Source organism: Suillus subalutaceus, assembly GCF_016647625.1.
Source record: "Suillus subalutaceus strain FC151 chromosome Unknown DFJ58scaffold_247, whole genome shotgun sequence".
Taxonomy (NCBI): domain Eukaryota; kingdom Fungi; phylum Basidiomycota; class Agaricomycetes; order Boletales; family Suillaceae; genus Suillus; species Suillus subalutaceus.
The window spans coordinates 29,481-43,280 of NW_024540496.1; the positions used below are offsets into that span (position 1 = coordinate 29,481).

The 13,800-nt window shown below is 48.7% G+C and overlaps 2 protein-coding genes across 2 annotated transcripts; both read left to right on the forward strand.

The window, feature by feature from the left end:
* Positions 1–2,753: 2,753 nt before the first annotated feature.
* Positions 2,754–3,643, forward strand: DFJ58DRAFT_719426 (uncharacterized protein; the record flags this gene model as incomplete). The annotated part of the gene is made up of 4 exons (XM_041384626.1): positions 2,754–2,870; positions 3,083–3,133; positions 3,294–3,390; positions 3,603–3,643. The coding sequence occupies 4 exons, from the start codon at positions 2,754–2,756 to the stop codon at positions 3,641–3,643; spliced, it is 306 nt and encodes a 101-aa protein (XP_041236030.1).
* A 4,141-nt stretch (positions 3,644–7,784) lies between these two features.
* On the forward strand, positions 7,785–8,973 carry DFJ58DRAFT_670856 (RabGAP TBC; the record flags this gene model as incomplete). Its single annotated transcript, XM_041382902.1, has 4 exons — positions 7,785–8,211; positions 8,274–8,505; positions 8,557–8,630; positions 8,678–8,973. 4 exons carry the CDS (start codon positions 7,785–7,787, stop codon positions 8,971–8,973), a joined length of 1,029 nt encoding a protein of 342 aa, XP_041236031.1.
* Between the last annotated feature and the right edge of the window lie 4,827 nt (positions 8,974–13,800).

Sequence of the window (13,800 nt, forward strand, 5' to 3'; positions counted from 1 at the left end):
CATAGTCGCGAATGGACGAGTGATAGATATTCACGGGGAGAGTGCTGTCTGTGGGGATATCCATGACAGACCGTAGCTGTATCAGCGTTGTTTGTACATCCCTTCCCAAACCAGGGCCAAGAAGTGTCGAGATCTGCGAGATGGAAAGAGGGTCTACGAGAGCGGCGACAATGGACAAGTGGATGTAAGCCCGCTTTGGGTCGGTACACGTGGAGAGGATACAATCGTATAACTTGTACACCTCCGTTCCTGGTAGCAGCTTGCTCGTGAGCTTGAGCATGAGCTGCAACCGATCGCGGGGATCTTTGTCTTCATCTTCATCGTCAATAATAAACTTTATCATCATAGACGCCACGATGAAACGTCTGCCCGCTCGGCTCGCCAGCTTCGCAAGGTCAACCTCCGATGGCTGCGGGAAATCGGGATGGCGACATCCCAGTTATTCGAAGGAATGCCACAAGAAAATACGGATATCGTTGTCAACGTCTGCGCCGTCCAACGAAATGATGCCGCCCTCCCCAGAAGTTCTCACGGGTATCTCGCGCACCAATGGGTGCACCTCGTTGTCCTGAAAGACTTTGCTAATATACGTTTCCGAGCGACTTGTGAGCAGAATGTGGGTCACGGGCAGGTCAGGCTCACGAAGAGCCCGTGCAAGGGAAAGGATGAGATCTTTAACTTCGGGTTCCGATGTGCATTCATCAAGGGCATCGATGACAAACGACAAGGGCGGACACCCGCGCAATCTGGATTGGAGTTTCTGGAGAGGTCGAAGAAAGAAAGCCTTCATTTGATCGCAGAGAGGCGCATCTGGATCTAGTAGAGCGGGATTTTCGTGGATAATTCTGCACACATCCTTCCGGATGCTTGGAAAATTGGTGACAAGCTGGTAGACAAGCGTCGCAAAGAAATATTCAGCAGTGGAGCGTTTGGTGTGCTTGCGCGAGAAAAAGAATGTTCCCGCTAGTCGCATTTCGACATTCGTGTCTTCGATCACTTTGAGATTTTTCATCTTGTCAGCTACTGTAAACGCAACGGCAGACTTTCCGACACCAGCCGTGCCATGCAGCCAAATGAGTTGATTTTTCTCTCGGTCGTCCAGTGATTCGTGGATGTATTTGAGGAGATCAACTCGTGTCCCTTGCAAACATTTCGGGTAGGGCTGACGTTCACGGGAGTTGTGTTGGGCACCCTTTACAGCGACCTCGGACAGCTTCGCCCAAATTCCTTCAAGGACTGTCAAAGAGGTCAGAGAGCTTGCGAGAGATAAGAGATGGAAGCACCGACCTTGATCGTTACTCATTGACAAAGGTTGCGATATGCGATATGCAACGAACCAACTAAAAATACTAACTGGTTCGAGGGTGTGGTTAGAAAAATCTCGGCGACAGTTATCTGAAGGAACGACGTACGCACGAATATTTGAATCAAAGCTTGTAAGTTGTGAGAAGACTTGGGTCGCGGAACGATCCAGCTGTCGATTGATGGAGTGTGCAAAGTGTAATGAAGATGGGATGGACAGATGGATATTCTGCTATGGAAAGCTTGCTGGATGGTTGTGGAATGCAGTTGAAGGGCGAGTAGAAGCTTGCCGTCCAGTTGCTTGCAGGAGGACACGAGGCTGCTGTGGCTACTACTGCACAGCCAGACAGAATCACGTCGGTACTAGGTAGTGCTCACTGCTCACTGCTCAGAGGCCTTGAACTAGTAGAAATCGAGGGAGAATGCGCGCTTATAATTGTGATCGATTGCATTAGTATCATTGTAAGACTCTACGCTACGAAACATGAGCACCGAGTAGACGCCGGATATGTATAAGCAGATGTTTTCACTGTTATTACATAATTATATGTTATAATAAATGCACGAAACTTCAAAGCAGAGAGTAATAAAATTGTTTAGTAGGAAAGGGGGCCAGGAGCAGTGCGATGTGAACTGAATTCTGAATCTGTACCAGTAGGTACTAGTACGTGTCAAGGACAGTCAAGGACTCATCGGTTTACTGATGGAGTTGATACAATGATACTACTGCCCCTTAAGCATATGGAACTGCAAGTTAAAACTTGCGGTTTGACGTAACAGTTGCTATATGCGGTACCGCATCGTCGGCTATTCGGCTATTAAACAAAGACTACATACAACAATGTTACAGGAAGTTCACAGGAAGTCATGGCACCAGCTACAGACGCAACTCGGCACCACGCTGTTGGACTACACGGGACGATGAGAACGTATCATGCAGGTTGCCAAGTAGGTTTCGTACGTATTTTGATGGTACGTTTACGGAAGGATAACATGGCTTATATAATCTCATTTAAGTATTCAAACTCTTTTTCTATTGAAGTCAGTCACGGTTGTGCACAGCGAGGAGAGCTCTGGCGACGTTGATTCACAGGTGAGTGCCGCGAGCGTGAGTCCTGCCACGTGTACTCCCGCGTTCGTTGCGGGGGATGATTTGTGATGTTCCACAGATTTGTGCCTGTCCTGTCTTCTGATCTAGACTCTTGTCAGGCCGAACATTGACAGAAACACATACTCACTCCTTTTTCTTCCTTTTCACAGTTTACGATCATCTACGACTCCAATTTCGTTTGACTGATATCCGTGGTGTCCCTATATAACCACTAAACTCAGTTACATACCCGAGAACGTGACACTGGTTCCGTACATCAACCAATACGTCTGTGTCGCTCCACCCGAAAAGTTCTCTGATATTCTCTACACCCGTCACCGGAAGCACCAACTGACAGCGTATGGCTGCCCAGGAACTTGCCCGCTGGACACGCTTTGCCGCCAAAGGAGGCGTTGGGCGTTGTACAGCGACCGTGGATTGTGTCGCAAGGGAAATTGGTGATCTCATGTTTCTCAAGGTGAGCATGAGTTCGAGTACAGCGGTTCGTTTTCTTGTAGTGTTTTGGCTGTTTAGTTGAGGATGCAATTGGGTCCAGTTTCAGCCGAGATAATTTTGACCAAGACATACAATCTCGTATTTCTCGAGAGTGGGGCCGTGAGGGACCACCCCTCTGAATCATTGTCTCCGCGGAATCCTTTTTTTCAAAATACTAATACATCTCGCCCCTAGGACGATGAAATCACAGTGTTGATGCAGCTTCCTGAAACTGGGTATTACTTGGTGCGTGTTCTTCTCTGTTGTTCCAGTTTATGTCTCCCCTTGGATTTTTACCACATTCTCTACATGTTTGCCATGTTTTTAATACTTTTGAACCTTTCATATTCATTTATTTTGTTCTGTCTTTTGGGTCGACACACCGCTAACATCGATTCACCACCAGGGCTTCTGCGAAGGTGTCGTGGGACGCTTCTCTGGCACAGACGTGAATTTTCATGGGAAACTGAAGCGCCCTGTCATGGCAAAACGAGGATCCCTTGGTGTTGCCGATACACGTCCCATGTCACTTGAGCGAACATCACCGTCGTGGCCGGAGAACTCTAGCGGCGCAAGGGCGGGCAGTTCCAATACGAATCGTCCTGGAAGTTCATTGGCAAGAGCCGACAGTGCTTCAGACTCACGTTCCGGGGGCTCGCCAGTCAGACGGAAGCCGCTTTCACCTGACATGTATCTATACTCGTCCTCCCCTGAGCGCTTGAGGGAATACGAGCGAACGAGGGGCCGTACACATGAGTTGACAGCGTCTGTGTCTGTGTCATCTGTGTACTCAACTGTATCAACGTCAAGCGCCGCATCGACCACGTTCTCCGATGACGATGGGTGGCGTAATAGCGAGGATTCGTTTTTGTCGAGCGGAGTGGTGCCATCGTCTTCGTCTGGTTCAGTTCAGGCTTCGTCGAGCACACAATCAGTGCCTACCTCGTCTTCATCAAATTTCACCCCAGCTACCTCGAGTGCGCAATCCATCCCTTCTTTAGGCTCAACGCACACTTCCTCCGTAGGATCTGTGGAGAAGCTCCTTCAATCTCTGTCGAATCATTCACCTTCGATGTCTCAGTCCACATCAGGCTCCGTTTCTACATCTGTTTCTGAGTCCATGTCAGGAACCTTTCTGAATTCAAGCTCGACGTATGGCTCCTTGACCTCAGCTCCCACTTCAAATTCGTCGTCGTCTTCTACCAATTTCGCGACTGTTGCAACGAAAGGGCTGAGCGTGGCTCCGCTGCGCCTTAGTAAGTCGCCGCGACTCTCAGCGACCCCGATGCTCTCGCCGATTTCGCCTTTGCTTCCATCACCTGGATCAGGAACAACTTCGCGCGCTTACTCACCTCTCCCATCACGCTCGCCACTCCTGGCATCTTTCACGCTCCCCGCAAAGAGCAGTCCGCCACGCTCACCTCTCCCGCCACCGCCAGGAGAAATACCGCAGTCTCCGCCATCCCCACCGTCCACTGCGTCGTCAGCACCAGAGTCGAACTCAGACGCAGATGATTCTTCGCTATATCTTAATGATGACCATGATCATGAACATGACGAGAGCACGCAATTGTCTACGCTTCACCGCCATCTGGTGGGCGCGGAGGAAGAGGAAGACGGGGAGACGGGCATCGGGCTGAGCTTGCTTGGAGCACTTGCGATGGATGATGAAGATGACGAAGATGAAAGTGCAAATGGGCACGGTGATAGACCATGGCTGGAGGTAGGAGCGGGAGGACATGATTTGGGTGACAGAGCGGAGGAGAGTACTGCGACGGATGCAAGTACACCCATTCCATGGACCAAGTATACGCCCTCTATTTCTGCGTCACCGGCAGTTGAGCATGGGGTGAACAGTAATGCGCCGCATGCATCGCTCGAGACCGAGACTATACAAGACGACGCCATGACGCAGGTCGATGAGCCAGGACAGCACCTAGAGAGGAAAGGTGAGATTGGTAAAGACAAAGATGAGGAGGAAGAAGAGGAAGATGACGATGACGATGAAGAGGGCTACTGGGCCCGTGCATCCGACATATACGACGACTACCGCTACTCCCGCCACAGCTTCTCATCTAAGCGCATGTCCACAATCTCCGTAAAGTCGAAAGCACACATGTCCATTCTTTCAGGTGGTGGCAAGGTCCCCCCTATACCGAGCTTCTCACCAGACAGGCCCAGCTTTGACGCATTATCACGCCCTAGCGTGTCGAGTGGACGGCCAAGCGTTTCAAGCGGACGGCCCAGCGTTTCAAGTGCTTCGAGCCCAAGTCAGGCAGACCGGGCCAACACCTCATCTATGCATACCCATCCGACCACCTCCGTCTACTCACGACCCTCCCTCGAGTCAACATCTTCTGTAGACCCTGGCTTGTCTGTCTCCCTAGAGCATACACCTCATGGCCCTGTCGACGGCCCAGAGGTGCGTTTGCGCCCGCCTGTTGCACGCCAGTTCTCTGCAGGCCAAGAGTCCATGCGCACGGTCTCGACCTATTCGGTGCAGGCGTTATCCCCACTCAGCGCGCAGTTCCCCCAAGTCCCAGTTGGGGTGCCTAGCAGGCTGCGAGTGACGAGCACAGATATGGAAGACGAGAGCGAGGGTGAAGGTGTGGGTTTGGGAGGGGAGAAGGTGCCCCCGCATGCGATAAATCCGGTGTCGCCGCTGCTCTATGCGTCATTTGGTGCCAACGAACGACATTCGGGCTACACGGAGGAGACAGAAATGCAGTCATCTGGGTATTCAGAGTCGGATGATGGACACGCGTCTCGTAAGTCGCGAGGGCTGCGGTCAGTTGCAGGGAGTCTGCGGTCGCTTGTGTCGCCTACAGATAGGTCCAGTGCCGTATCTGCGCTGCGCACGCATACGGAGAGCGGGCTCGAGCAGCGCATTGGTCTGGGAATGCGTATTGTGGTGGATGATGACGATGAAGACCATCCTGTAGTAGATGAGGATGTGGGCGTTGAAGGGGATACATCGTTTATATCGAGCGAGACTGGGACTGCTTCCACAGGACACACTGTTACTCCAGCTTTGCCATCGCCGACGGGTGTGCCGTCGGCACTTATGCCTCGGGCACCTGCAGCACTTACGCCGGGATCACCATCTACCCCAACTTCTGGTGTTTCACTTACCCCTGTTACATCGTCAGCACTGAGCCCGGGCGCACCATCGGCAGGGAACTCGCCTTCAGACCGAAACGCACCACCACCTTCGACTCTGCGTCCCCGTCAGCCCAACCAGGCACCTCATCCCTTCTCACGTACATCGATATTCCTCCCTCATCCTAATGCTCCAAAGATAGCTCCAGGCAGCCAGGGGCTGGGTCCCATGTATGCACGAACCCAGCATCCCACTGCAAGCCCTGGGTCAATACCTCCCGTGCAGCTACCGCCCAATGCCACAGCATTCTCCGTTCAAGTTCTCCGCCACCTCAGGAGTATCTCCCTTGGTCCTGGCGTGCGCAGGCCGCCGATGACACTATATGCTCGCTGTGAGCCTGATTTGAATTCGAGTACCGGTCCCGTGCCTATCATGTTCTCAATGGACCCGCTTCCACCACTACAGTCTCGCAAGGCTCATCCAGGCGTAACAGCTCCTTCGTCTATGGCCCCTGTACCGCCCGTTCGAGCTGCAACGGTCTCTGTTCCGATACGAAGGAGCTCAGCCGCGTCTGCAGCTGTTGGACCTCTTCGCGGGGCACCACCACCTAGCAGTGCGAAAGATACTAGCCCAAATCCAAGCGCCGATCCGACTAGCACTTCACCACTGAGACTACCTCGGCGGTCAGCGACGGCGCTTGCAGTTGTGCAGGAGTCAACTACGAGTAGTAGTGCGCCCATGGCTCCAATTTCGCGCCCGAATTTTGTCCCGCAGGTGGGCGCTGCCCGACCGAGATCAAGGTCATTTTCGGGCTTTGGGGAAACTGGAAATGCTAGTGCTTTGCCTGAGCGAAGGTGAGTTTATCTTGAACAGCGATGAAGAGTCGAAACTGATGAGCGATGTAGCCGTGAAGAACCAGTGTCTAAGGCGCAAAGCGTATCTGTGACTTCCCCCTCTGTTTCCACACCTTCCCCTTCTTCACAGCCTGCATCTATGTCTGCACCCACGTCAAATGGTCTCCCAGCTTCTTTGAGGGCACGTCACATTCCCTCACCTCTTTCCCTACATAATGGCAACTTGAATCGTGAACGAAGTCCCAATGCCGCTGTTTCTTCTCCATCGCCCAATGCAGGCCAGCTCAAGTCACCAGTCACCCCTGGTTTCCAACAGCCATCCCCTATTCCAAGTGTTGCGAAGTTCGGGTTGCGGCCTCCGTCTACAGGAAGCTCTTCGGCTAGCCCTGTGCCCAGCTTTAGTCCGAGTAACCACAGCGATCGTGACAAGGATGCATCGCCGGTATCTGCAATGACAGGACGCACGTCAGTGTCAGCTAACAACGTTACTTCGCCAAATCCTTGGGTGACCAATGTTCGTCACGGGTCATCGGACACACCGAGGAAGAACTCCATCGATAGTGCGCCTCCTCGACAGAGTTCTGATTCTACCGATTCACGTTCTCAAATGGCATCTCCACCTCCCATTGCGGAATGGCACTCACAGTCAGCGCGATCATCGCCCCTTACACACGAAGTCCAACTTCGGGGAAAGCTCAGTCTCCCCGCACTTCGTGGTAAGATGAGCATCAAATCGAAGCTTGACGATGCTGCGAGCGTGGCGTCTTCGTTGGATAACCAGGAGAGCGAAACTGTGCAAGTACAAGACATGGACTTTGAACTTGTGAAACCAACCTTACCGCAAGCATTGGGTCGCTCCAGTCAGGAATCCTCGTATGCTGGACGTGATGCTGATGCAGTGTACCTCGATTCCCCTGGTGTCATGCAAGGCGATGCTGCGTCGATGCATTCGAGCGCCCCACGGTCCCCCCTGTTCCCTGATGCGTTCTCGTCGGGTACCCCGCCAGTGGAGTCACCTGTGTCAATAGATGCTCACCGCCAGCGTGAGGTCAAGTGGATGGCCCTCCTACCTATGGTCCCGCCATCTCAAGCACGCAGGAACAAGAAGGTCAAGCGTCTCTTGTTGGACGGAGTGCCTTCGTCGGTGCGATACTTGGTGTGGTGTCATCTCAGCGACAGTAAAGCTCGCGCGATTCCCGGCGTATATGCGCAGCTGGGCAAAAGGCAAAGAGTCCCTGCTTTTTCAGATATCGAGAAGGATGCAAAAGCGTATTTCCCTGATCAGATGCAACTGCATCCCTTCGATGGCCCTTTAGTATCACTCCTACAGGCCTATCTCAATATGGTGCCAGATATCCAATATAGCTCAGGTACATCTTCGCCGTGTCCGAGGTTCGCATCGTTGCTGATTGATATGATGTGGGGTTGTCAGGACTAACTTCTATAGCTGGTCATCTGTTGTTGCTATCGCCCGAAGAAGATGCTTTTTGGATATTCGCTTCGATGATGGACGCCCATCTTCGTCCGTACTTCTCGGCCAATACCATTCAGTTGGAAGTCGATGCTGCATTGCTCAGCAAAGCCATCGAAGCTAATGATCCTTCCGTGTGCAAAAAGCTCTATGTCACGTTTAGTATCCCCCCTGGCGCGATAGCGAAAGCTTGGTTCGTATCAATATGCACCTCTTGGTTTCCATGTTTTCTGATCTTGCACAGGTTCTCTACCCTATTTGTCGGAACGTTGCCTGTTGAATATCTTCACCGTATCTGGGACGTTTTCTTGTATGAAGGTACGTGGCATACTTTTCCGTCGTTCGTCCTATTTATACTTTATTAGGCGTCACTCTTTTGTTTCGTGTTGGGCTTGCGCTCGTTCAATGCATGCGACATCTGCTCTTGCAAGCGACATCGGAAGAAGCTGCTATGGAATACCTTGTTCATCCACCTCTCGCATGCCTGCCCTCGACAGCAGACGCATTCCTTAATCAAGCTCTAATGATGAAGCTGAAAGATGACGATGTTCGAAAGCAACGTATCAAAATGGAAGCACAAGTCAAGCGTCAAACTCAATCCCGCACGAATGGTTCTTCAGGCAGGCAGACTGCATCCATATCTCTCCCGAAAACTTCCTAGGCGTGCCGTTGTGCCGAACTGTACCGACTAAGTTAGCTCCCTTCCATTTTATGATAACCCCTTCTCTTGTTATTATCGCCGCAAAATCGCTTTCGACAATGTTTGTTTGCATAGGTCGCTCACTTATTGATTCCCCACATACCTATGATACCATAGTGAATTGTATATATTCCTGGCACTCTGCAGAGTATCCATAATGTTGTATTGCTTGTCGTTTCGGCTCTGGCCGCTTAGTGTTGCACAGCGTGGTAATTAGATGTGGTTCTAGCTCAACTCAATACTAGTAATTACAATGGCAGACATCCAAGTAATTGTGTGGTAATGTGTTTTATATGCAACCATACTCCATATTTCTAGTGGACCTAGTACTTCACTGTGCCATACCTCAGAGCAAAGTGTCACAGCTTGGATGGACACCTTGAAACAATTGAGCAATACATATTCTAGGTGTTTGGAACTTTTTGTACCAGTTCCCCCCTTCATCAAGAATTGTTGTGATAGGAGAATGATAGTTATCTTCATGAGCACATCATGAAATTGGTGAGACAATGTTTTCCTAGATTTATTTGGGAAGATCCAATCAAAAATCCACTGTATTGTATGCAAAAGTAATGCTAGACAAAGTGATACATAAGCATGGGCAAATTGGCATTGAAGGATAACATATCACAATAAATCCACAATTGTGGTTGAAATATGTCATGTCTTGCAAATGTGATCCTTGATAGACAGAGAGCTATAAAATCCTTACCATGGTGATGGAAAATGGTCTCAGGTGGCCACTGCTAGTTAATGTTAGCTTCTTAACCCACTGCTTGCACCATTTGACGATCAGTGTGCTCCCTACTGCCCTCTTTCTTATGCAGTAATACTACCATACTACCTCTGTATACCCCTTTAATAAAAAACTGATTGTATTTATAAAAATGAGTGACAAGGCCTGAGACTTGCTGGTATTTCATCAGCACCCTCAGGTTACTCACAACTTGTGTCTGAAACAGCCTGGCCTTATGAACCTTTATCATGCTTTGTAACATGTGAAAAGATGGCAGGCAATTACAAGCTGTCTGCCATGATTATGCTTCAGGCAGTTCTCATCCAACTTGGTCCAGGTATATAAAGCTGTTGGAAATCTGTACTTTGCCGCTTCATACAGTACCTTACATAATTGTACCAGCATGTAGTATGCAAGTTAGTAGTTATCAAACCTTGCTTCTCATCATTATTGTCCTCTTTGAACAGCCTGTTTTCTTATACATTTTGAGCCCTGAGCTCTAGTCTCACCTCTGCTTACTCAATTAGCCACTGCACAGTCCCTCAAACTACAACTCAAGCCACTATCTTTGTGTTGGACAGTCCATGTGACACCACTGCTGCTGTCTGTATGATGCTGCTGCCACCATCCATCTGCATGATTAGGGAACTGCATGGGTACGGGTTTTTCGATGGGTACTTACATAACAGACTGGTGGGTATCTGTGAATTACAACTACAAGATAACAAGTGTATAAGCTAGTCTGAAATACTGTCGCATCCATCAGCCATGACTTCATCTTCCCCCACAACATCTGGGAGCTTTGATACCTGAATCACATCATCAGACTCGATGAGGCCCAACTCACTCCATAGGCCAAGACAAAGAAGCGTGCGTGTCGACTGAGCTGATAGACGGTTTCTGACATGCGACAAGATGAGATGCCCGCGACTGAACAACTGTTCAACATCAACAGATGTTGCTGTGGGCCAATGTAAGCTTGCAGTGCGTTAAACAAGTTAGTTACATACCAGGGATGGTAAGATAGTCAATAGCCATGCATGAAAGCTGGGGGAAAGACTTCTGATGTTTGCGCCACCAAGCAATAGGGTGAGTGACATGTTCCACGTCCATACTGAGGTACTGGTCGATTTCGGAGTCTGAGTTAACAGGTTTTGGGGGTGTGAGCACTGGGAGGTTGTCAAAGATATTATCACTCTAAGAATTATTTAGTACAGATGCGAAATAAAGAATAAAACAAATCATACCATCTGTACATTGTCATTTGACTTGAAGACACCAATCTCGGACTCCACATCAGAGCTGCTGTTGATCAATAAGTACGAACATTCAAATTCTTCGCTGCACAAGTCTCTCTGCCATTTTGATCCAGTCATCTTCCCATCGTGCTGCTTTAAAGTATGTTAGTTTATGCTGTGGATGTAAGACTAGAGTTATATAAATGTCAGTCTTTTAAAAACAAAAACAAAAATGGAACATTACATACCCATTGCGATTCAATATGTCACAGAGTTGTCTGTGAGCTGGTAATAGCGGTTGAGGGTGTTCTTAGCGAGCCAAACTGCAGAATGGATTGAGAGTATATATTTTCTGTTGTAGGAGTAGGATGTGAGCATATTATCGACGTGATCCATTGCTGGGATCACAGTCGTAAGGTTGGGTGTTGCACATGAGAAGTAGAGCATTGCATCCTTTAGGATCTAACAGATGCAAACAAAACAATGTTAGTATGCAGTTTGCCATAGCCGCAAGAGTATTGTTGGGCTGCATGGTGGGTGGTGGTACTAGTGGATGATGAAAATTTGCAGGGCTGGATGTGTCACGCTAGCAGAATATTGTAGCACCATTTTGTTTAAAATTCAACTGTTTGCAACTGTACAGTAATGCTATTTTTAGTTAATCAAATGTTACGCATTGCGTGGCCTTCTATTTTAATCAAAACCCAGCGTGAGGGTACCGGTAGGGGTATGGGTGTCACAATACCTGACCCGTACCTGTACCCCACACGTATCCCGCACCCGCACGGGTATACCCGTACCTGTGCAGTTCCCTGTGCATGATACCTTCGTACCTTGTCTGTATGACACCATCCTTCCCCTTCCTATCTCAACTCTTCATGATGTCAAAAATCATTTTCAAAAAGCTCAATGACACTAACTATGTGGAATGGAGCATGCAAATGGAGGCCCTTCTGGAGGAGCAGGACCTGTGGGATGTCATGAAAGGTGCAGAGACTAGGCCCTTGTTTGGATCCAATTCAAAGCAGGTGAAAGCCTTTGTCTGCAAGCAGAAGCTTGCAAGGGCCAAACTTACTTCACCTCTCTACCTCTCAACTTCCACATGCACATGTTGAAGATGGAGACCCCAAGGCCATCTGGGACAACCTCACTCATATGAGCAGCTCATGTAAGCCTGGATTGCATCTGTACAAGACCTCACTTTTTGCCTCAAATCTACCAGTTTTGAAGTCAACAGTACCATCATCTTAGTCACCCTCCTTCATGGCCTACCTGGAAATCCGTACTTTGCTGCTTCATACAGTACCTTACATAATCATACCAGCATGTAGTATGCATGTTAGTAGTTATTGAACCTTGCTTCTTCTTGTTGTCCTCTTTGGATAGCCTGTTTTCTTACAAAAGCTTTCTCAAGTAGATTACAATTCTGCTAGATATTGTATAAGTTTCAGGTTAGATAAGGCTTTATCATTTTCAAGTCAATTATTTGATGCAGTTATGTCAAGAGGGATGAAACCCATAATTAAGTGGAAACTGTCAATTTAAGCCCAGAGAAAACTTGATTGTCACAGTGGCTGTGGCTGCAGCTCATTGCAGTGTGGAGGTATTGAGAATAAAAGTGGATAATGGCCTATTCTAAGCCTTAAATTTCTTGAGTCCCCATACTATGCCTATGGGTATGGATATATGGAGGGTCAGAAAGCTGAGACTCCTACCCAACCCACAGGTATCCATACCCATGACCCATGTGGGTTTTCAAAACCCATGCTATTGCCTAGGTCCAAGTATGTATGTAAAAGGCCATGAGGTGCTATCCCCAGTGGGAATCCATGTAATAACACTGTCTACAGTATCAGTAATGAGAAATAACTGACTATGCACCAGTGGAGTTAGGCAGGACTGGACTGGAAATAGGGAGGATGCATGTGTGAAATGTCTAAGTGGGTCCAATGGGTATCCAATGGAGTCCAATATAAGAAGTGCCAGCACTGATGTAGAAAGTGTTGGAGATGACTAAAGGTGAGTCAGATAAATTATGACTGATACAAACTCAGTTCAAGCTTGATTGTTACAGTGACATCAAACATTCAGTGTATAAAGTTGATGGTGATAAACTGTTGGTATTGGAGCTGCAACATGATCAGGCACTTGTGGGAATGATTTAGTTGACTGGCAGCTTGTGTCAGGCTCTATAGGTATAATAGTAGGAAGAAGGTAAATGTGCACTTCAGTCAACCACTTGAAATGACCTCTTAGGTCTATGTGTTTGTGGCTAGCAAAGGACCTAGTGGGTGTGTTCTAGGATGGTATTCCCAGTATTTTACCCCATGTACTGGGATGTCCCGGTCCATACTGAAGCAAGTATCTGGGCCATCCCAAGGACCTATTTTTTGATCTTTCCCAATCCCAACTGGGATCACTCTAGCATGTCTCTGGGATGTCCCAGGGCATTTATCAGGAGGGCTTTCCCATCATAAATAGGGGTGATAGGGGTCCTTTTTCAGACATTTTGACGGCATAAAAATTCACGATTTGTACATCCATAGAAGGAGTAGTACTAGGTATGCAAGGCCAGTATATGCACTTGAGACAAGATTTGATATGGGACAAAAACCTGCAGGATTTTTGGCTTGAAACAGCGTCCTAAACGTAAGAGAAGTCTAACTGAGTGCAGCACTAGTCATTGAGTAATGAGGTTGTCTTGCGAGCAACATGCAATAAAATGTGGGAGCTTTACTTGCGAGTCTGTTAGAAGACAAAGAGGGGGGGTGGCACAGACTTGGATATGCAATAAAATGTGAGAGCTTTACTTGC